At 40.3% G+C, this 23,452-nt stretch overlaps 1 protein-coding gene across 3 annotated transcripts in view; it reads right to left on the reverse strand.

Annotated features, from left to right (window-relative positions):
- Window positions 1–1,504: 1,504 nt before the first annotated feature.
- The window catches only part of tango2 (transport and golgi organization 2 homolog (Drosophila)), a 47,368-nt gene continuing 25,420 nt past the window's right edge, over window positions 1,505–23,452 (reverse strand). The window contains exons 4-8 of one of the 3 annotated variants that reach the window (XM_049470458.1): window positions 22,613–22,727; window positions 10,193–10,260; window positions 9,864–10,014; window positions 4,070–4,177; window positions 1,505–2,033 (exon numbers count right to left, since the gene is read on the reverse strand). In XM_049470458.1, the coding sequence (XP_049326415.1) occupies window positions 1,913–2,033; window positions 4,070–4,177; window positions 9,864–10,014; window positions 10,193–10,260; window positions 22,613–22,727 (563 nt within the window). In that variant the 3' untranslated portion in view covers window positions 1,505–1,912. The remainder of the gene's footprint in view (window positions 2,034–4,069; window positions 4,178–9,863; window positions 10,015–10,192; window positions 10,261–22,612; window positions 22,728–23,452) is intronic. The other 2 variants (XM_049470457.1, XM_049470456.1) reach the window with 2 other exon arrangements.

Below are 23,452 nucleotides of genomic sequence, written 5' to 3' on the forward strand. Positions count from 1 at the left end.
ATGAACGTGAAATCACTCATTTTTACCTAATTAATTACTGTTTATAACTTAATTAATTACCATTAATAAAATCCTATACATATTCCTATTTATAAACCCTTTATAAACGAGCCTTATTTTAAAGTGGTACCATAAAAGGTGTAATAGTGACGGGAGCTGCAGAAATGCGTCCTTCCTGAGTTAAAGTTGAGCTGTGAGCTAAACCAATGCGCTACATCTCAAACAGGGTTCTACAGATAAAGAACCATAAAGAACCCAATAACCAGAGCTAGACCTAGAACTGTGTGTTCCACCAGCATCTCCAGTATCACCAATATATCCTGTTCTCCCAATTACAAACCAGGCATTTCCTCTTTGGCAGATTATATTTTATCATCATTAATGACTCAGATATGAGACATCTCTCTCCCATCAGGACCAATAAAACAACAGCTTTCATTTTCTCAAAAATGGCATTCAGAGCACCATAAACAACAGTTTTTCTTTTACAAATATGATCATAACCCCTAACCCTCAGGTTCAGCTGCGTCACGCTCCCTCAGGTTCCCGTCCCGCCGTCTGTCTGTTCACTCACTGCACAGAATGACTTCTTTCACTGATTCTGAGATTGATGTGAGACAATTCTAATTTTTAATTGATAGATATTGTTTGCTTGTTTTAAGTATATATATATGTATATATATGAATATATATATGCATATACATATATGTATATATACATATATATACACATATATACATATATATACACATATATACATATATGTATATATACATATATACATATATGTATATGCATATATATATATTCATACACACACATATATATATATATAGCTCTTGAAAAAATGAAGAGATCACTTCAGTTTCTGAATCAGTTTCTCTGATTTTGCTATTTATAGGTTTATGTTTGAGTAAAATGAACATTGTTGTTTTATTTTATAAACTACAGACAACATTTCTCCCAAATTCCAAATAAAAATATTGCCACTCAAGCAGTTCAGCTCGGTTTGATGGCTTGTGATCATCAATCTTTCTCTTAATTATATTTTTCAAAGGTTTTCAATTTGGTAAAAACAAAAAAAAAGTCATCATTTTTAAGTGGTCTCTTATTTTTTTCCCCCCCAGAGTGCTCTAAAACTTTTGACTAACTTTTTTCCAGCTCTGGAAAAAAAATAAGCTGAACTGCTTGAATTTTTACACCAGGAGTAAAGCAGCATAAAGTTATCCAAAAGCAGTGTGTAAGACTGGTGGAGGAGAACAGGAGTTATTCCATCAAATATTGATTTCTGAACTCTTAAAACTTTATAAATATGAACTTTTTGTTTTCTTTGCATTATTTGAGGTTTGAAAGCTCTGCATCTTTTTTGTTATTTCAGCCATTTCTGATTTTCTGCAAATAAATGCTCTAAATTACAATATGTTTATTTGGAATTTGGGAGAAATGTTGTCTGTAGTTTATAGAATAAAACAACAATGTTAATTTTACTCAAACATAAACCTATAAATAGCAAAAGCAGAGAAACTGATTCAGAAACTGAAGTGATCTCTTAATTTTTTTCAGAGCTGTATTATAAGCATTGTTTATGCAGTATTAAGAATTTCTAAATTATCTGCTTTTTATTAACTTATAAAGCAACCCAAAAAATTATCTAGAAAAAATACAAATATACAAATAAACATTTTGAGAAGCTTGTTAAGATTGTCATTTTATGCAGTGCTGAACAGGACAGAGGCCGGACGGAGGAGAGTACAGTAAAACCCTCTCACTAACAGCGAGACTGATCAGAATCTGGACCCGCCCCCCACTGTAGCAGGGCGGAGTCTGAGGATTAGACCGGTGTGAGGACAGTGCAGTGGTGCTGCGTGGCTGGAGGGCTGGAAGGCACGGATTGCGGGGGCTCATTGACCCTCATTCCTGGAGCTTAAACTGGAAGGATTTGGTGCTCCACTGGGTGACGTCACAGTTCAGCATGGTGCGCTCGGTGAAGCTCACGTTGCCCTCGCTGTCGATCAGGATTACAGTGTTGGTCCTGAAGAAAGAGAGAGAGAGAGAGAGACAGAAAGCTGATAAACACTGTCAAAGTGGGCAAAATGGCCAAAAACACATCGCCTAGACAAAAAAAAGCATTGGAGAACCTTTAGCTTTGATTACAGCACACATCAACTTATCTTGGAATATTGCTGTGATCATCAGGGAAAAAAAAAATCCATTGATGGAAAAACCTGGTCTATATTCAGTATATTCAGGTAGTCAGCTGACCTCATTCTTTCAGCACATACTCATGGGCATGGGGGGAAAAGTGGGCCTGACTACCCAGGGCCCGAGTAGGTAGGGAGAGGGGCCAATGAAAATCCTGATTTTTTTTTTTTTTGTAATGTTTTTATTTTGAATGAATTGGGCCCTCCAACTAATTATTCATTAATTAATCTTTCAACTGTATTGATAAGATCAACTGAGGGAATGAACTTTAGTCACAGTCCCCTCTTGGAGGCGCAAAATGGTTTAGTCCGCCCGACAGCAACAAAAAAGCCTTAACATCGCAGTGCTGTGCTTAAAACATATCGTCAATATTCAACAAATTCAAGATGTTACCAAAGCCAAAGAGATTGTAGATTAAAACCTTATTTATGCTTATTTATTTTAGATAAACCTAGACCTGACCAACTGCAGCTACCCCATTCATCATAACTCCACCCCCACAGGTTTGTACAGTAGCACTAGGTCAGGGGTGTCCAAACTACGGCCCGCGGGCCATTTGCGGCCCGTTTCCTTTTTTGGGGCGGCCCGCGAGGTATTTTACAAATAGAATGAAAGTTGGCCCGCTGTTAAGCAGGTTTTTATAGTGTGAGATTCAAAGTTTGAACGCTAGGTGTCAGAAACAGGCCAAAGAGTCTAAAAGCAGAGAGAGTGCGCATTTCTAGCGCAGAAAAACGGGGCAAAGAGTCTAAAAGCAGAGAGAGTGCCCATTTCTAGCGCAGAAAAACGGACCAAAGAGTCTAAAAGCGGAGAGAGTGCACATTTCTAGTGCAGAAAAACGGACCAAAGAGTCTAAAAGCGGAGAGAGTGCACATTTCTAGTGCAGAAAAACGGGCCAAAGAGTCTAAAAGTTGCCGTAATTAAGGAGTTTAATATTAAGAGACATCATGAAATTAAACATCAATTTGAAAAATCTTAGTTTACACATCACTGTCAAAGATAAAGATAGTAAGTCAAGTAAAATGGTGTGTAAATGAAATAATCAGGAAAAAGTATTATTTAAAGTGGTATATTTCATAATTTGTTTTATTACAGAGTATGTGGCCCGTGACTTCAAATATATTTCTCCTTCTGGCCCCAACAAAAAAAGTTTGGACACCCCTGCACTAGGTATTTGATGGGAGCATCACTTCTTCAGATGCCTCTCTTCTTACCCTGAAGCTCCTTCACTCTGGAACAAATCTGAGTAAACATGGACTCTTTAGACCTTCACTTCTATTGTTCCACTGAATAATGAGTGTTTTTTAGAGCTACACAGCTGTTTAGTCCCAATTTATTGAGTTTTCTTTCAATTGTGAAGTAAGAGGCAAAGCTCTTACTTTCACTATTAAACATGATATCCTTGACACCCAGTGTTGTTTTTATTTCATTTTAAGATCATTCAAGATTTTTTTTCTGACCTTATTCCTTCCTAGGAGACAATGTTTCCCCTCTGTCCTTCCACTTTTATTATTATTGTTTAATGCGTTGCACAGTTAAATCTGATTTCAGTAGTTTCAGCAATCGTCTTAGATATTTGCTCTGCATTATTGATGCATGCCAATATAATAATTTGACCCTTCTAAATTAAATAACTGGCTTATAGTTCAAATCATACAGAAAGAAAATGACCACTAATAAAATGCTAAAGAAAGGCTGACCCAAGCTGACCATCAGCAGATGGGCTACAGCCTGTAACTGTACAGCAGCCAGGTTTATTAGCAGGAACGGGTTTCTGATACAGTGCCTGGAGAGAGGAGAACATCCACAGACTGACCCCCACAGAGAGAGAGCCGGCCTGGGTGAGAAAATCAGCAGCCAACCACCAACCTGGTGCCATAACACGGGGACCGCACACACACTGCGGAGAGAGCCTGGAGCATGGCCTTACTGTACGCTCCCACCCCCTGACCCTCCTGCATGGAGTCCGGCGAGTTTCTGAGAGAGAGAGAGAGAGAGAGAGAGAGAGAGAGGGAAACAACATTTATAAACTCTGATAATACATTACAATACATTATTGCAGTTATTGGTGACTAAACAACAAGGCTTTTTACAACATACGCAAATATTTTATATATATTATATATTTTTCACACTATAAAGTGCACCTGATTTTAAGGAGCACTATCAATGAACGTCTATTTTCTAGTCTATTTTCATACATAAGGAGCACAGGATTATAAGGCGCATTTTATGTGACTCTTATGTGAGGAACAGGGGTTTCGCCTGTAAAGCTAAGATAAGTTAAGTAAACAAAACTGCAATTTAGATGAGTCAGACAAGTCAATCGAGGGCTGGATGTTAACCCACACAGATTTATCTCCTGAAAACTGTTTATTTGGGGGAGTAAAGCGCTTCCTCTTATTTACAGTAAACTAAGATTTTCAAGAATTTCACTAAAGATGGATCATTAGCATTAGCGTCTAAACTCTAGCGGTAATGCAAGAGCTGCTCCAGCAGTGCTAGCCAGGGTAAGTAGCAGGCTACAGGCCTATAATATTACCTCTGAACGGCCAAAGAGTCAAAGTTAGCGGGTAATGCTAATGCTGCCATCACCATGTTTCACAGTGGGGATAGTGTGTCAGGATAAAGAGCAGTGTCACTTTTTTGCCACATACAGCACCATTTTTTTTTTGTTATAAGGTGCACCGGATTATAAGGCGTAATTTAAGCGAAAATAGTAAGAAACAGGGCTGTTGCACAGTAATCTGTACATATTTTTTTCTCCTGAAAACTGTTTATTTGGGTGAGTAAAGCACTTCCATTTATTTACAGTAAGGATAGATTTCCATTTTTTTTGCAGTGCAGTTAGCAGCAGTGCTAGCCACGGTTAGCAGCACTTAGCACTAGCAAATGCCACTCAACCACTGAGGAACCCTAAGTGTCCAGGTACGCCAGGGCACTATCAGCTAGCGGTTCATCCCACATAGCTTGTTTTAACACGGTGAACATGCAGACTACAGTCTGATATATTCATTTTTCAACTGTAAAAGAGCTAGCACTTCTCTTAGCAGCTAATGCTAATGCTGCTTAGCGCTGAAAAAACTTACTTTACTGCCACTTATACAACAGTTAGTTCCGACCTCACAAGTAAAAGTGTCAAAAGGTGTATTTATTTACACAGTACAGTTTTGAATCATCACCCACAGCAGCGTTAGCTTAGCACAGGCTAGTGCTCAACCACGGCACGCTCGCCCGCAGCGCTGACTTGTCTTTTGTGGAAAAAGGGGAAAGAAAATCGCTCGACTAATGACGTCTGACAGCCAGAACGCTAACCAGCCAGGCTAGGCTAAGCTAAGTTAATGCTGAGCTAAAGCAAGCTACGCTAAACCTACCACAGTCCAGCCGGCTAGCTAAAACCAACAACACCCAGCAAAACAAGCAGAAATGCTCAAAAAATGCGCAGCTGAAGAAGACTCCTCTGAGCAGGAGAGGAGAGTATTAGCGTTATAACCTGCCCTGCTTCTCTTAGTCCAATGATGCTCCCTTTCTCCTAGTCTGTCAACTGAGCAAAATGTCTTTGAGTGCATCATAAAGGTACTATATGTCTAACGCAGAACTATCTAACTAACCAAGAGGTGCACTACCCAAAAACAGGTACAACCAGTTAAACCATCTGACCTGATCTGCTGTTTTAATTCAGCAGCATAATCACAGTTTAAAATACGCCCTTCTGCTGCTGAACCACATTAAACAAACCACAAACCAACACTACAGCAAAGTCCTGGCGTGAACCCAGACTAGAAACGGCTTAAGCCGCTGTACTCTGTGAGCGGCTAATAAAAGCCGGCGCAGCTACTGTATTCCCCTGAGCTCCTGAGCTCACCTTCAGAGATAATGAATGTAAAAGCAGGGATCTGCTTCTCTCAGTACTTTTAAACACACTGATTTGACATTTAAATAATGACCTTATTAAAAAGAAGAAAAAAAGTCAGCGGTCACTTTAGCAAATGGCTACAGAGCTAAAAGCTAAAGCGGCTGAGAGCTCAGCTCAGGTGAGGTGAGAAGGTGAAGAGCTGTTTGTGGTGTTAGCCTAACATACGCTAGGGCTGCACGATATATTGTTTAAGCATCGTCATCGCGATGTGATGTCACTTTAGGCAATTAAATCAAACACGTCATGTTGCAAGTACTTTGATACTTGACACAAGAAGTACTGTAGATACACAGCGCTGTCTCTGTGTCTGTGTGAGTGACAGACGGCTGCTGCTGCCTGAGAAGCACGAGGGGGAGGTAACCACATGGCCTCTATTCACATGGCTGGGCACGTGCTTGTTGTAAACGAACATGTTGAAAGCTGTGCACCTCAGTCCAGCACAGTTTTGCGACGCAGATATTTCTAGTTACAGCTGAATTCACGCTTTTAATCTCAGAAAAACGAACGCTCTTATTTACCTTTTAAAAAAACTTTTAAATGCCTGATTAATGGGCCGATTACTGTTGTTTTGCTGGTTTCCTCAGGTTTTGAGTTGAGCTTGGCGCTGACTCAGCTCTTCATTGGTCTGGACACGAGACAGCGCAGGGGTGGGGGCGGGGCTGGTGATGTTATGAGCCCTGCATTGTTTAATATCGCAATATATAACGTCGAAAAAAGAACATTTGCAATGTAAAATTTTTCCAATATCGTGCAGCCCTAATATACGCCTCTGAGATCATACACTAACAGAACGTTGCAGCCGAGGTTATAAGGTTATAAGAGTGGATATGAGAGCAAAGGGCTTAAAGAATGTACATTTCTTATGTTTTTATATGTTATCTCTAATGTGAGTACATCAGCAACACCCTTAAAGGTCACCTTCCGCGAAAATCAGATTTTTCTTGTTTTTTGTGGAATACAGTAGGTCTCTCCGAGTTGAATGTGTACACCTGCACATTAAACTGTTTTGCAGCCCCCATTGTCTGCAGGAGCTAAGCAAAGAAATCCCCCCTCCCCCCCTCCGAAAAACGGGTGAATTTTGAATTATCTTTCTGCCTACGTAGGCAGAAACTCACAGACCAGCCCACCTTGGCTCGAGAAACTCCCAGAGGCGGAGCTGAAGCGACGCAACATCACCGCTCATCAGTTAGGAGGTGGGAGGCAGTGAGCGGCAGAGCGGTGGAGGGGCGTCGCAGTGCTCCTAGCCAATCAGAGGAGAGATATTTGCATTCTGTTTGCATGTATGAATATTCATGAGCAAAGCTGGAATCCGGTCATTTTGGACACACCCCTAAAACAGTCCATTAAAAAAGAGCTATACAGAGACACCTGAGCACTTTTTTTTTACAAAAACGGCTCACATGTCATTCATTCATACTAGAGACCACAACTAGACATTTTAAAACGAAAGAAAAAACGACGGAAGGTGACCTTTAAAGCCACACGAGAGACCACAGTAACCACACTGAATACTACAGCAACTATATTACAACACCTCGTGTGTGGACGAGCATTATCCTGCTGAAAAACGCTAGTTGAAAGTGCTGCTTATGGTTCTAACCTAATAGATGCTTTCTATGATCATACGCATACAGAACAACGAAGCCAAGGCTAGCCACAAGAGTTATGTCTTTAAAAAATCTGTTTGTTTTTTTACGTTTGCACATCTGTATAAATTAAAGCTTCAGTAGCATTAAAAAGTTTTGGCACCCCTGATAATTCTCAGTTTCAGTTAAATATATATATATATTATTTAGCAGATGAACACAGTGATATTTGAGAAGTAAAATGAAGTTTATAGGATTTACAGAAAGTGTGCAATAATTCTTTAAACAAAATTAGACAGGTAAATCAATTTGGGCACAAACAGAAAAAAATACATTAATATTTAGTAGATCCTCCTTTTGCAGAAATAACAGCCTCTAAACTCTACCTATAGCTATAAAACCAATGAGAGTCTGGTTGAAGCTTCTGGTTGAAGGTATTTTGGACCATTCTTCTTCACTAAACATCTCCAGTTCAGTCAGGTTTGATTCAGGTTTCTGATCAGCTCAGATTTTTTATAATATTCAGGTCTGGGGACTGAGATGATCTTTCCACTGTACTCGTAGAATTGAGTGTCTCCAGTTCCCACGCTTCAGATCTCCTACAATAACTCTCTAATAAACTTTACTCATCTGAACCAACCAGGAGCCCCACAGATCAAAGTACCAGAGAGAGAGAGAGAGAGAGAGAGAGAGAGAGAGAGAGAGAGAGAGAGAGAGACAGAGAGAGAGACAGAGAGAGAGAGAGACAGAGAGAGAGACAGAGAGAGAGAGAGAGAGACAGAGAGAGAGAGAGACAGAGAGAGAGAGACAGAGAGAGAGAGACAGAGAGAGAGACAGAGAGAGAGAGAGACAGAGAGAGAGAGACAGAGAGAGAGAGAGACAGAGAGAGAGAGAGACAGAGAGAAAGAGAGACAGAGAAAGAGAGACAGAGAAAGAGAGACAGACAGAGAGAGAGAGACAGACAGAGAGAGACACAGACAGAGAGAGAGAGACAGAGAGAGAGAGACAGACAGAGAGAGAGACAGACAGAGAGAGAGACCATGCCTTTTATGACCATACAATTTTTAAAACATCAGTGCAACACATGGACAATAAAACCAAAAATCAACAAAAACTATAATCAAAATAGATAACTGTAGGCCTAAAATGAATCTGACACATAATGTTTAGCTCAAAATGTATTTTCTCCATCGATAAACTGAAACACAAAAATTTGTAGACCAAATTTCCATGATTTTTCCAAAACTTTCTGGGTATTTTTATTTTTCCAAAACTTATCCAGGCCTGGACATAGCTATTTTAAAATTCCAAGACTTTTTTCCAGGTTTTTCAGAGAGAAAGAGTGTGAGAGAGACAAAGTAAAAGAGTGAGAGAGAGAAAAGAAAGAGAGAGAGTGAGAAAGACAGAGTGAAAGAGTGAGAGAGAGACAAAGTAAAAGAGTGAGAGAGAGAGAAAAGAAGGAGAGTGAGAAAGACAGAGTGAAAGAGTGAGAGAGAGACAAAGTAAAAGAGTGAGAGAGAGAGAAAAGAAGGAGAGTGAGAAAGACAGAGTGAAAGAGCGAGAGAGAGACAAAGTGAAAGAGAGAGCGAGAAAAAATAAAAGAGATATTGAGAAAGATATAGTGAAAGAGTGAAAGAGAGAGAGAGAAAGAGAAATAGAGTGAGAGAGCACAGAAAAAAAGAACAGAAAAGTGAAAAAAGAGAAAGAGAAAGAAAAAGAGAGATACACTGCAAAAAACTAAACCTTAGCAAGTGCATTTTTTTTTATTTAAGGCAATAAATCTTATTTTCTTCTCTGATAAGACTTTTTTGTCTTACTAAGCATTAGTGTTATATTATTTTGTTTATTTTAGGGATGATTATTACTTAATCATTCTTACTTAGAATTTGTACCTTATTTTAAGTACTCAAAAATAAGCACAATCAAGCATCAATCATTTTGATTTGCTTGATTTAGGTGTTTCTTCACTCATTTTGAGACTTTGCCATTGCTTTTTGTAAGAAATCTTACTAAGAAAACTTAGCTTACCCCATTGGCAGAATTTTTTGCTTACTATACATATATTTGTCCTAATTTGCATGTATTTTGTGTAGTTTTTGCCAATGGTTTTTTGCAGTGTAGATAGAGAGCGTGAGACACAGTGTGAGAGATGGAAGCTCACAGCTCCTCGTCGTTGAGGACGGTTAGCAGTTCCTGCACCAGGCCTTCGGGGGGCAGCGTTTTGTCCACCACACTGATGAAGCGCTGTTTACCATGCTGCAGTTTCCTCCAGGGGGTCTCTAACAGAGAGTTACTCAATCCATAGATTCCTGCTGAAACACACACACACACACACACACACACACACAGTGAGTATAGCTCAAATTTCTGCTATAACTAACAAAATATGCTACAATTATTCTTTAAATTAAGCCTGTTCAGTGTCTATGAGTGTGTGTGTGTGAGTGTGTGAGTGTGTGCGTGTGTGGAGCTCGAAGAGAGTGAACAAACCCGCTTTCAGGCGGATGGGTTCCGGACTGCCCTTGTTTCCATAGTAACACACCGTGTCTTCGCTGGCCCTGCGTCAGGAACATGGAGGAGAGAAGAGAGAGATGCAGTTTAGCGACAATTAAAACCTGAATTAGCTCCATTCCTCCCGTCCTCATGCTAAAGCCATCTCACACACACACTGCTGAGAGAAGGGCTAACATGATCATAACATCAGAACTGAAAAAAAAAAAAAACAGTAGAATTGGGATTAACACAGTAGAACGTAAGCAGAAACCAATCACTAATAATTTATCCTTTTCTAATATTACAGTTTTAAATTTCTTGTAATCATTTACAGTTACAGACTTGTATTGTTTTTAGCTAAATATTAATGTGTTACCCTGCGTTCACACTAGCAGACGACAGAGCGACAAGTGGCCCGTCGGAATTTGAAGCTGCTATTTTGCAACAAACAGCAAGCAACAAACTTACTTTAATTTCCTCAACTTCTGGCTTCTTTCATTTCTTTGTAAAGGGGCATTAAATAACCCGCTGATTTTTGCTGTCTCTACCCTTAGCTCTAATTTTAAAAAGGCCATAAAACAGAGGGAGAGAGAGAGTGAGAAAGATAGAGTGAATGAATGAGAGAGAGAAAGAGAGAGAGAGAAAGATAGATTGAAAGAGTAAAAGAGAGAGAGAAAGACGGAAAAAAATAATAATGGTGATGTATGGGTTTAGGGGCGGGGCAGGAGGGAGAGCTGATTGGCTGAGCTGCAGCAGCAGCAGTGTGCCTCTGAAAGCGGTTATCGATAGACTGATCTGCATATTGTGAAATGTTTTAAAAAGGTTCAAAAAGTATCAAGGTATAAATACAACAGCTTCATATATTCAGTAGAAAAAAAATCTATTTCTGAAACTTTTAGAACTTTGAAAAATTGAAAAATTAACAAAAATAAAGTAGTAGTAAAAACATTGTGCAGAATACTTAGTGCATGTATATAAACTGCAAACAAACACTTACAGTAAATACAGTAGCTAGTAAAACACACACAAAATATACTACTTTAAACAATATTACAAATGATTTCAGGATGTTTTTTTATTGTGTACATTTTTGCAATATTATTGGGTACAATATGGCATGTGCCATCATACTACCACCATGTATATATACTGGTCTTAAATAATACTTAATATTTCTGTTAGCTGCATTACAAGGAGACAAACACCATAACAGAACCAAGCAGAATCTTTAATTCCCTCCAATCTAGAACCAATCAGAATCGTTATTTAATTTGGGAATAGGACAACAGACAGTCAGACAAATGAAAAGAAACAATGACACTCTCCATTTCTGTTTTGGGTCAGATCATCTCTAAAACATTAGATAAGTCATGTTTGGTCTGAAAGGACAACCAGTGAACTGATATCACGGTCATTGGTGATCCAATTGTTACTAAGGCTGTGCTAGCACGATTAGCGACCAATTAGCCCAACCCACATTACGTATGGCATCATCCAATGCAGAGTTAGCAATGCCAGTGACCAGTTTGTCCAGCGTCACTAACGCCGCATTAGCAATGCTGGTGACAGGGCTCACCCAGCGTTTGTTACCAATGCTTGAGTCCAGGCTAATCCAACGGGTTGGCTAGCCAATAGGCAGGTTTCTTAGTCTTTAAGCCCTCCTATTAAAAGTTTTTTTTGTTTGGCCCCAGGAACAGTTACTCAGGTGTGGTGAGAAATGGTGTGTACCAAACCACTCCTGTGTGGAAAAACATTCTCAGATCTGTTCGACTCTGCAATGGAAAAACTGATATTTAGCACTTTTCCACCAACAACCGGCACCATTTTTTACAAGTTTGTCGTGTTTCCACCAACAAAGGTAGTGGCGGGAACTGAAGAGAATACTAGGTTCTTCAGCAGGAACCGTGATAGCATCTGTGGGCGTGTCTGTTCGTACAGGAACAACACCCGAATCTGTGCAACACCCTCTGTTAAAGACATAAGATGTGACGTTTTGATGGTTCCACTAAAACTGGTCTGGAACCTAAACTTGTTGGTGGAAACGCACTGAACCGGTTTAAAATAAGTTTGCGAACCACAACAATGCCGGTTACATGTCGGTGTAAAAACACTAATTGATGCTCATAAAGGTCCCACCTCACACATGACAGGATTTGACTTAAAGGATCTGCTTCTAACAGTAAGTAGTCTTTGTGACAGATACCAGAGGTATCTCTGGAGTCCATTCCTCTACGGTTCAGAGCTGTTTTGGCAGCTTTTGATGGCAAGTACTGCCATCAGCGGGTATATATATGAAAAATATCCACGATGGGCATCAGTGTTGGCGAGTTACGTGGCCCCAGGTTCTGTACATTAAGTTTAAAAATAGAGGAGGAATCGAGTAGCCGGATTAAATTAGGCCCGGAAACAAGGTTACTCTCTCCTAGTTTCCTCCACCTACTGATTCATTAGGAGCACATTTGCAGCACTGGCCTGCGGTTTTGTTTACACCGAGGCAATTAGCCACAGAATCCCAACCTCTGCGCAAAGGTTATCGTCATCAGGCCGAGCGGGTGATGTCTTATCTTCCAGTAACCTCCTCGTACATCGTGGCGCCTGTTGTGTGGTGGGTCAGGGAGCAGCTGATAGGGTGTAAGCCGGGAAAGACACGGGAGAATCCTATCCAGACAGATGGTACGCACCATGAATCACAATGCTTTTGTGCCTGGCATGATATTTTCATCTTCAATGAAGTAGCATTAGCGATCCCTGCCGCTCTCTGCTGCCCAGCTGTTGGCTATTAGCGGCAAGAATGGTTCTTTTGCTCCTCTATTCTGGGCTGAGCTGATTAGACTTGTCCCCCTTATCGGGTACACAGATCTGGCAGAAGGGGATACTCGAAATTGAGCGGCGGCGATTGTGGGCGTGGTGGTGCTTACAAGGTGGAACTGGCTCAAGGAGGAGGATGATGGAGTGCTTTTATTTGTGGAACGCCGCCGGAATGCACAGTTTTTCCATGTGCTCTGAATAGGAAACGCTACCCACTGCAGGCAGGGTGTTCTTTTTTTTATTATTTGTTTGTCTGGGAAAAGGCAGATAGAAGAAGCAGGTAAGGCAGACTCCCAGAGATTTCCACAGTGATGGGGAAAGTGTGTGAGCGACAGAAGAACTGAGCGATGAAGTGAGGGAGGGAATCTCTCTTCATCACAGAGAGATAATCAGTATGCAAAATAGTGAATGCTCATTTCCAGTAAGCCCACGTCCTTCTCTGGGTCTTTAAACCGACATCTATCTGAGCCTTTCCCCACGGAGATGCTTTGTGTGGCGCTGGCTTTGAGGAGCACAAACAATGGGCGCTCTGAAATGTGCCGCATCAACAAACGACAATTGCTGAAAGAGCCTCTAATCAGTTTGTGATCAAAGTGGATGTGGGCTGGGCGAGTTGGATGGTATGAAATTTGCGAGTTTTCATGTTTCATCTATCAGGCCAGAATAAAGACAAAGGAGATCAAACTATATTTTTAAAGTTTGCTATATAATTCATGGGTCATCAGTCCCAATAATTGACACTTAGCACCGAACCAGACTGAGCTTGTTTTTTCACCACGGTTAGCGAACCATACTTGGGGTCATAGAACCGTTCGGCAGAAGCGCTTAGGGATACCACATTGATTCTGCATTTGCGTCACCTTGGGCCTCAGGATCTGGGGTCTTTATATATACGATAAACATGATAGAGACTGTCGGCCCTATTTTATATAGCAATCTATAGCGCATCGGTCAATTTCAGATCACACAGCTGGAGATAAGGGTGTGTCGGTGTGTCTTTAGTATCGCGAGAGTTCTCTTAATTAATTATGGGTGGGTTTTGGGCTTAACATGAAATAAACCAATCAGTTGGTCACTTTTCATTCCCTTTAAGAGGCAGGTGAGCTCTGACTTTGGCGCGTTCGTATCTTAACAGTGCAGTGCTTTTGTGCGTCTCAGCAGAGACAGATACAAAGCTGCTTGTTCACACTGTGAAGATACACCAGCAGCTCATTTAAGGGAACAGCAATGATATTTTAACTCTTTATTTTTTTTATTGTTGAGTTAAAAGTTGGGGTCAGTGTGTCCGTGTATGTGTGTTTAACAAGCAGGTGTGTACGTGCGCTAAGGTGCATGGTGCTCCTGCATGGCTAAAATAGGATTGGGCATCTGACTGTTGACTGTTGTCAAGGTTTTAATCAGTATGTGGCGCACCTGAACGCAACTCACTAACTCACTTCAACGCCAGATCATCATGCCCATCAGCATGTAAGATAGCAACAAGCTTCGTGATATGCCTCGCTGTGTGGGCAAGCATTATCCTGCTGAAAAATGGCACTTAAAAGCCCTTCGCTGAGAGGCAACACATGGTTACAGGCTGTTCTGCACATATTGCTGGGCAGTTAGTGTCCCTCATATCATTGCTAAGAGTGAACGACTGTCTCAGACCATCACAGAGGTCAAAGGCTGGGGCAGTGTTTCACTTTACAGCTTAAAAAAAAATACTGAAGAGTTTACCAAGGGGCTTCCATACTTTAATTCCATAACCCAACCTTCATTGGATCCTAAACAGAAGCTGGATTTTGGGTTTATCTTTAATTTTCTTAGAATAAAACTTGCAACTTCATTCAAATGCACAGCTTGACCAAGGCTTCTTGAGGTGAAGAGGTCTTTTATCCAGAAAATGTTAACGTTTTTATGTTTCCCAGGTAGGAGCCAATTGTAAGCAAAATGTTTCGCTCTCATTAGGGTGACATCTTTTAACTTTTAGCTTCCACAGCAAAAAAAGTTTGAATTTAGCATTCTTATACCAGAACATTTTCCAAGTCCTTTTAAGCTTGGACATCTAGTCTCAAGAGATCTTCACTCTCTTAAAAAACGTAGTCCGAATGATCTGAGAGGCTGACTATACTGGATGCACAACCACAGACAGGCCAAACAAAGAGTCAGGAGATCTAACATATTTGATCTCGTCCAATGAAGCAGTCTCTCCAGAGTGGAGGAGAAGCATGCAGCTACTCTTTCATATCGTTTTGAAGTGAAACACTCATTTCTAGGAGACCCCAGGGGCTTTCCCCACGGGACGGCAAAATAGGATTTGTGGTTGGGAATCTCAGAACCAATATAACTAAGCATCGCATGCAAAAATAACCTGCTGACTGGAGCCTCGCAGCCAAGAGACTGCGTCATGAACAAAGCAGACAGGAGGCTTGTATTTATTAGCAAAGCTGAAGAAGTGCAGACATACATATATAGAAGATGCTGGAAATGTAAATATGCTAAGATATATTTATGACTATTATTTTATACAATAGAAACAGCAGGAAGACCTGACAAGACCCGGCAGTGTTGTTCTTTTCTGTGGGAATTGCAGAGCTTTTCAAATAAAACAGTGTGTGCTAAAACCAACTGCACCCTAGAGGAGGTAGGTGTTTCTAATAAAGTGGCCATTGTGTGGGGGAGGACAAGGTATGTGTTTCTAATAAAGTGGCCAGTGTGTGAAAGCACAATGTAGGTATTTTGCCATGTTTCGCCATTCTAGTTCAGCAGTTCTAGCCACTGGGTGACCGGTAAAGCTAAGCTAAGTTAAGCAAACAAAAAAATTCAAGTGTTCCAGTAAGCCAGGGCAAAATTAACTAGCGGCTCGTCCCACGTAGCTTGTTTTAACATGGTAAACACACAGGCTACAGTCCGATATACTCACCTTTAAACAGCAAAAGAGCTAGCGCTGTGGGTAGCGGCTAATGTTAATGCTGCTCCAGCAGTGCTAGCTGAAGTTAGCAGCAGGCTACAGGCTGATAATCCGCACTACTGAACAGCCAAAGAGTTAGCATTTAGTGGATAAAGCTAATAATGCTCCAGCAGTGCTAGCTGGGTTTAGTAGCAGGCAACAGGCCGATAATACTCACTACTGAACAGCCAAAGAGTTATCATTTAGGGGATAATGCTAATAATACTCCAGAAGTGCTAGCTGGGGTTAGCAGCAGGCTACAGGCTGATAATCCGCACTACTGAACAGCCAAAGAGTTAGCATTTAGTGGATAAAGCTAATAATGCTCCAGCAGTGCTAGCTGGGGTTAGTAGCAGGATACAGGCCAATAATACTCACTACTGAACAGGCAAAGAGTTAGCGTTAAGTGGATAATGCTAATAATGCTCCAGCAGTGCTAGCTGGGGTTAGCAGCAGGCTACAGGCCGATAATACTCACCTCTGAATGGCCAGCGCAGCTAGCGCTTTAAGCAGCATTGAGGTGTAATAGGAGGAATAGCGGTGCTCTCGTGTCTGTGCCGGAGCTCCTCTGAGCTCAAACCGGACTCTGTAAGTTTTCAGAGGCAGCCGCGACCAACTCTCGCGAGAACTGCGACCTGCTTTCCGACCTTTAGTTCTAACAGTTCTACAAGGACTACTGGTTCATTCTTTACAAACTAACATACAGACACTCTGGCAGAAGCTGAAAAGAGAACGAATATGTCTGTGAAAGCCAGAAAACGAGAAAGAGAAACTAATCCGCCTGAAACGTTTATTACACTATACAACTGTAGGGGGAGCCCACGAGCACAAAAACTCAATCCTACCTAGTGGAACTTAGAGTGAACCTTATAGTGCGAAAAATAATATAAAAGACTTAAAACAAAATTAGCAGCTCAGAAAATGGGGCAGGCAGTTAATCATAATATTTAATATCTACAAGTTTACTTAAGGTTGCCTAGGGGGGAAATGACTACACACTGATGGTGAGTGTCAGAAACAGGGACAAGCACACACTGTATGCAAACAAAGTGCCACAATGTGGCCAAAAATATACACTTAACTCAAAAAATTGTTGAGAAATGTTTAGAAATGTCCAATTTTACATACAACAGACTTAATTTGTAGGTTTACTGTGTAATACAATTGCCAGTGAACAGAACTGTAAGTTCAGCAGAGGTTTGGCAGAAAGCTGAAAGGATGTAAAACAAGCCGAGTTCACCAGATCCCAGGAACCAGTTACAGAATTCATGATTTTTTTCCGGCTCAGACGCCAACAGTCCATCCCAAGAGCCTCAGTTCTTCACACCCGCAGGAACACAGTGGTTCCTTCAAAAAAGAGCGAGCAAGAACATCACATAAATTTCCTCTGAAGTCTGCCCGAGATGTCCAGAGAAGGAGTTTTGTTTTACTGCGTCTTTTCAAAGAATTCCAATTTACTGCAGTGCTGCTTTGCTTGGCATTGGTTCCTCTCCTCCATCATGTTCTAGAGACTGGTCCAGAATGCAGAAAGTGATGGAGGAATATAATATGTATGGGATGCGTATATCAAAGCCAACATTAGAGGATCATCATTAATCCTGGCGTTTCGTCAGGCTGGGGTAAAAAAAAAAAAAAAAAAGCTCTTCATTATAACAGAAGATTTTTTCTCCGCTGGCCGGACGCTTCTATTGATCCAGAGACAAAATAGCCACTTCCGACGCGAGTTACCAACAAGCTTATCACTGTGTGCATCATCTTTGGCTCGGAGAACGAGAGCGCAGAGAGTAATAGCTCGGTAACGATCTTGTTTACAGAGATGGTAAACAAATAAATAACATTCACAGATGCTATCTCCATCCGTTTTACTACAGCGAGCGGGTCTTGTGTCAACGAGTGTCTATACGTTATTCAGCCGCTCAGAGAGAATTAGCCATTCAGACATTCAGACTGAAGCCCAATACGCATTTAACAAAGCTAAGAGAGCAGATGTGCTCAGAATATGGTGTTATTATTTGGGGATTGGATGGAAATAACTGGGTTTTCTTTATTATCCTTTATTCCAGCCATTCTCAAACTGGTAAGAACCAGTTAGAGAACTACTGCTTAATACAAATAGTAATAAATGGTTTAATAAAAAAAAACTCAATGCAATGTCCTTATTATTATTATTTTAGGGCTAGTGAGGCTGGCGTGCTAGACTGTTGTTTGCATGTGGTTACAGTGTTGGCCTGTGTCAGCATCAGGGGTAATGCTTTTTAAGTCCCTTTTAACCCTTGTGTTCATATTTTTGTTACTCGTTTACTTTGTTACTTGTATTTAATTCAGCAAAATTAAGCAATTTTACATTAAAATGCTTTACACATGCTTGCTTCACCTAAATTGCAAGCAATATAAACAGCTTACATGGTTAATATTTACCCTTTACCTTTCTTATGTTACATTTCTTTCAAAAAGTGCTACTCTTTTTTTATTAGTTTTTTTTAATAAAATGTAAAAGAAAATGAATTAAACTCAAGATATGAGTAGAAAATTTGTTTAGTTTCAAATTTACAAATGAAGCAATGTTTATTAGCCCTTGGCCAAACATACTGTATGTAATATAAATGTGTAGGGGGGGGGGGGATGGGGGGGTGTACAGTGTGTGTTTATGGAAAATGTGTTTTGATATATGTTTTTCACAAAAAATGAGCCAATGCCAATGAGTTTGAGTTTGAAAAAATATATTTTTTAGTATCATTTGATGAAAAATGACAACGGGTCCCACAGACCCGAACACCACACAAGGGTTAATACTAAATCGATAAATATAATTTAAGACACAAAAATGTAGTCATAGTTTCTTTGTTAAAAAAACGAAACGAAACGAAACGTTTTCCAAATATGTTATAATTGTCATTTCTGTTCCAACAAAAATGTTCAGAACAGAGCCAACATGACACATGTAAATTAGATGAGCTCTTTTGTATCTTTCTGCACATTTGAAACAAAAGCGAAGACTCTAGATGCTAAGTGCTAGCCCTTTTTTTTGTCATTCAGGCCTGTAGCCTGCTCCTAACCCTGGCTAGCACTGCTGAAGCAACGTTAGCATTAGCAGCTAACCGAGCTAGCTCTTTCATTGTTCAAAGGGGAGTATTATCGGAATGTAGTCTCCGTTGTTTACCATGTTAAAACAAGCTACATTGGACAAACTGCTAGCTAATATCACCCTGGTTTACCGCAGCACTCAGGATTCCTCAGTGTAGCGCTTTTGTACAGCATTAGCCGCTAACGTCTAGTGGTTAGATGCTAATGCTAATGCTCCAGCCTTAGTGCTGGAGAAATTTGAGAATCTAAGCTTACCGAAAATAAACGGAAGCGCTTTACTCACACAAATGAACATTTTTAAAGAGAGAAATCTGTGTAGACTTACATCCAGCACTCGTTTCACTTTAAAAGAAAGTTTTTTTTTTTACAGTTTTGTTTACTTAGTTTAGCTTTTTTTTTTTACTTAGTAAGCAACACCTCCCACCACCAGCAGCAGCAGCGGCAAAATCTGCTGAATTAGAAGTTCTTTATAGTGTCTCTTAAAATGTGCTTTATAATCAGGTGCACCTTATGTTTGAAAATAGATCAGAAAATAGACGTTCATTTATAGTGTGCCCTAATACACTAGACTTCTACACTCCCTGATCAGTGTTTGGCACGTTACTTTGAAAAATGAATTAGTTATAGATTCTAGTTACTTCTCCAAAAAAGTAACTGAGTTACTAACTAAGTTACTCCACTATAAAAGTAACTAGTTACCTGTAAAAGTAACTATTGCCTTACTTTTTTATTCGCCCGTAAAAAAAAAGAAGAAACCGGAGCAGCTAAAAAGAGCTTAACGTCCTTAAATCAGAACTTGGCCTGTCCAGGCCAATCACTGAATTGATTAGAGCAGCAAATCATCTCAACTGTGCCTCACTTCACCACGCCAACCCACGTAAACCTACAGGCACAGCGGCCAGAAGCTCAAGTTCACCGGAAAGAGGAGGGGTTAACCAGGGCAAACGACTTCCTAAACCCTCCAACTACCCCTTTTTATAGGATTAGAGCGACCATCCCACCATCAATCCATCCTTCCGTCCCTTGTGAATCACACGCACACTTGCGCCTTTGTCTGTATGCGCGAGGTTAAAAAAAAAAAGTTAAATAACGCGCTAAAGCAATAACAGGGATGTAGGAAATGGTAACAGTGTTATAGTTACAGTCAGAGTAATAAGTTAGATTACTCCTTACTGAAAAAAGTAATGCCGTTACTCCCGTCACTGTCTCGATACACAACTCGTTTCCGCTGCATCGTATCGTATCGAATTAAACTCCAAGGGCTCCAAGAAAAGCTACACAACTGCGGTCACTATACACCAGTGCTTTGGTCTTCAACACCCACACTCCCTCACCTGTATCTGCTCCAATCACCAAAATCTTTACAAATTTCTGTAGCAAAAACTCCCCCAAAAAACAGAAGCAACAAAGCCCTGCAGAAATCAGCGTGCTGGAGAGAACAGCTGTGGAGCTGCATCCTAAACAGCCTTCTTAAGCTCCATCCAGCTCTCGGAACGGGAGAGCAGGTGGCCAACCCAGCGGCTGGTTTCTCTCTCAAGGACCCCCGAGATCAGACGAAAATCATCTCCGTCTCATCTCCATCCAATGGCACAAATCAGAAGAACAGAGGCAGAAAGACACAGAGAGACAGACAGGCAGTGTGTGGGGAGCAATATTTCACCACACGCAACTCACACCAACCGCCAACCGCCAAGGACTGTCGCTCGCCATCTGATAAATTTTTATTTGTGAAACTCGGAGGAACTGAAGTGCAGAGGGGATAAGCGACTATCATTTCCTTATGTTTGATAAAGAAGAAAGAAGTGCTGTACGACTGCTTCAATAAACCACACACAAACATGCAGTAGCTGTGCTGGTTATATGGATTTAATACAATTTATACAACAGTTAGTTCCGACCTTATAATCTGATTGGTTGAGAAGTGTTCTAACTGTGCTGATATTTGTAATAACAAGCACAGTATTCTTGCACTACATTGCAACAAATCCATTGGCAAAAACTAGACAAAAGATATGCAAATTAAGACAAATATATGCATATTAAGCAAAAAATTCTGCCAATGAGGTAAGCAAAATGTTCTTAGTAAGACTTCTTACCAAAAGCAATGGCTCAAAGTCTCAAAATGAGTAAAGTAACACCGAAATTAAGCAAAAAAAGTCTCTGTTTTTGGACACAAGAATCAGAATAACTTGATTGATGCTTGATTGTGCTTATTTTGAGTACTTAAAATAAGGTACAAATTCTAAGTAAGAATGATTAAGTAATAATTATCACTAAAATAAGCTAAATAATCTAACACTTAGTAAGACAAAAAGTCTTATCAGTGAAGAAAATAAGATTTATTGCCTTAAATCAACCATTAGGGACAGTTTAAGGTTGAAGCCTAGTCTTGGATTTGGACTAGCATTTTAAATGGAGATTTTCCATTAAAAGGAACTTTTAGACTACGATTAGCCTTAATTCTTGTCCAGGAAACTCTTCTGACTATAAATCAACAGTGTGCTTTATAATCTGTTACATCTTATGTATGAATTCTATCAGTCAGGTATTAAGGAGCAGTAAAGCCACTCTGCTGAAGTATCAGCGTTATAAGGGTGAGTTTTCAGTGAAGCTTCTCCAGCACTAAGGCTGGGTGCAGCAGCACTAGCATTAGCATTAGTCTTTCAAAGGCGAGTATATTGCACTGTAGTCTGCACGTTTACTGTGTTAAAACAAGCTAAGCTGATAGCACCCCTACGTTACTAAAACACTCAGGGCTCCTCAGTCTAGCGCTTTCGGGTGGCATTTACATCCCACTAGCGCTGCGGTTAGCGGCTAATGCTAATTCTGCTGCACCCAGCCTTAGGGCTGGAGAAACTTTACTGAAACTCACTCTTAGACAAAATTTGGAAATCTAATCTTGCTGTACATAAACATAAGCGATTTACTCACTCAAATATTCTGTGCAATTATTCTGTGCAGATTAACATCCAGCGCCTATTTGACTTTAAAGGAAAATGTTTTTTTAAGAATTACAGTTTCGTTTACTTGGCGCTTCCCCCAGCTTCCCCATTAGAAGGGACACATGGCGAAACCCTTGCTCACTTCGATGAAGGCATCCTAACTAGTGTCGTTTAATGCGCCTTATAATCTGACATGCCTTATAGTCCGTAATATACGGTACTGAAACTCTTACTTGTAAAAGCAAACCTTTCATATCACAAACCCAAAACTAAAACATCCATGTTAGACAGCTGATCTAGATTCAGATTCAAGATTCTGATCTTGTCTCTATGAAAAAAAAAAGAGAACGCTATTCTTATTCATGGATCTCTGAACACATCTTTATCTCCCAGCCTTCAGACGAGGAGTAAATGGATCACAGCCGGCTGATAAATGATCACGCCTCTCCTTTTCTCCTCTCCTCAAGATAACGATCAGACTGACAGCTCGGATTGTTCCCGATTGTGACTTTGAACCGGGGACAGTAGTTATAAAGCTGGTCAGAACGGAGATATGTATCACTGCTGTCCAAAAATAAAAAAATAAAAAAATAATGCTCTCTACTACCCAGGCCTGAAGCTTTCCCACACTACGCACAACACACTGCAGCTCACCTGAACTCAGCCGTCAGGAGGTTGAAGCCATTGTACAGGTGCCCCTCCGACGCCACCTTGCGCATATAAGAGAAACTGTCCAGGTTATCCGTCAGGAAGTTGGACACCAAAAACCCTGAGGAGGAAATAAAAATAAAAATATAATCAGGAGGAAGATGGATGATCACAAGCCATCAAACCAAACTGAACTGCTGATTTTTTGCACCAGGAGTAAAGCAGCATAAAGTTATCCAAAAGCAGTGTGTAAGACTGGTGGAGGAGAACATGATGCCAAGATGCATGAAAAAAACTGTGATTAAAAACCAGATGAATTTGTTTTCTTTGCATTATTTGAGGTCTGAAAGCTCTGCAGCTTTTTTGTTATTTCAGCCATTTCTCATTTTCTGCAAATAAATGCTTTAAATGACAATATTTTTGGGGGAATTTGGGAGAAATGTTGTCTGTAGTTTATAGAATTAAACAACAATGTTCATTTTACTCAAACATAAAGCTATAAATAGCAAAATCAGAGAAACTGATGCAGAAACTGAAGTCGTCTCTTATTTTTTTCTAGACTGATATAAAAAGTGAACCTGCTTTTCCACCTATCTGTTTTCTTACAATAACATTACACTAACTGTTTTAGCAATCTATAGACAAGACGAAAAATGTGGATCTGGATTTAGAGTGTGTCTGTGTGTCTTTAGTATCATGAGGTCACAAAAAAAAATACGCCATGCATGATTTTAAACATGCAAAAGGCATGTTTAATCATGGGTGTTTCATGAAATAACCAAACAGTGCGTTACTTTTTATTCCCTTTAAGACTCAGGTGAGCTCTGACTTTGGCGCGTTCTTATC

The sequence above is a fragment of the Astyanax mexicanus genome, chromosome 22 (genome assembly GCF_023375975.1).
Source record: "Astyanax mexicanus isolate ESR-SI-001 chromosome 22, AstMex3_surface, whole genome shotgun sequence".
NCBI classification, from domain to species: domain Eukaryota; kingdom Metazoa; phylum Chordata; class Actinopteri; order Characiformes; family Acestrorhamphidae; genus Astyanax; species Astyanax mexicanus.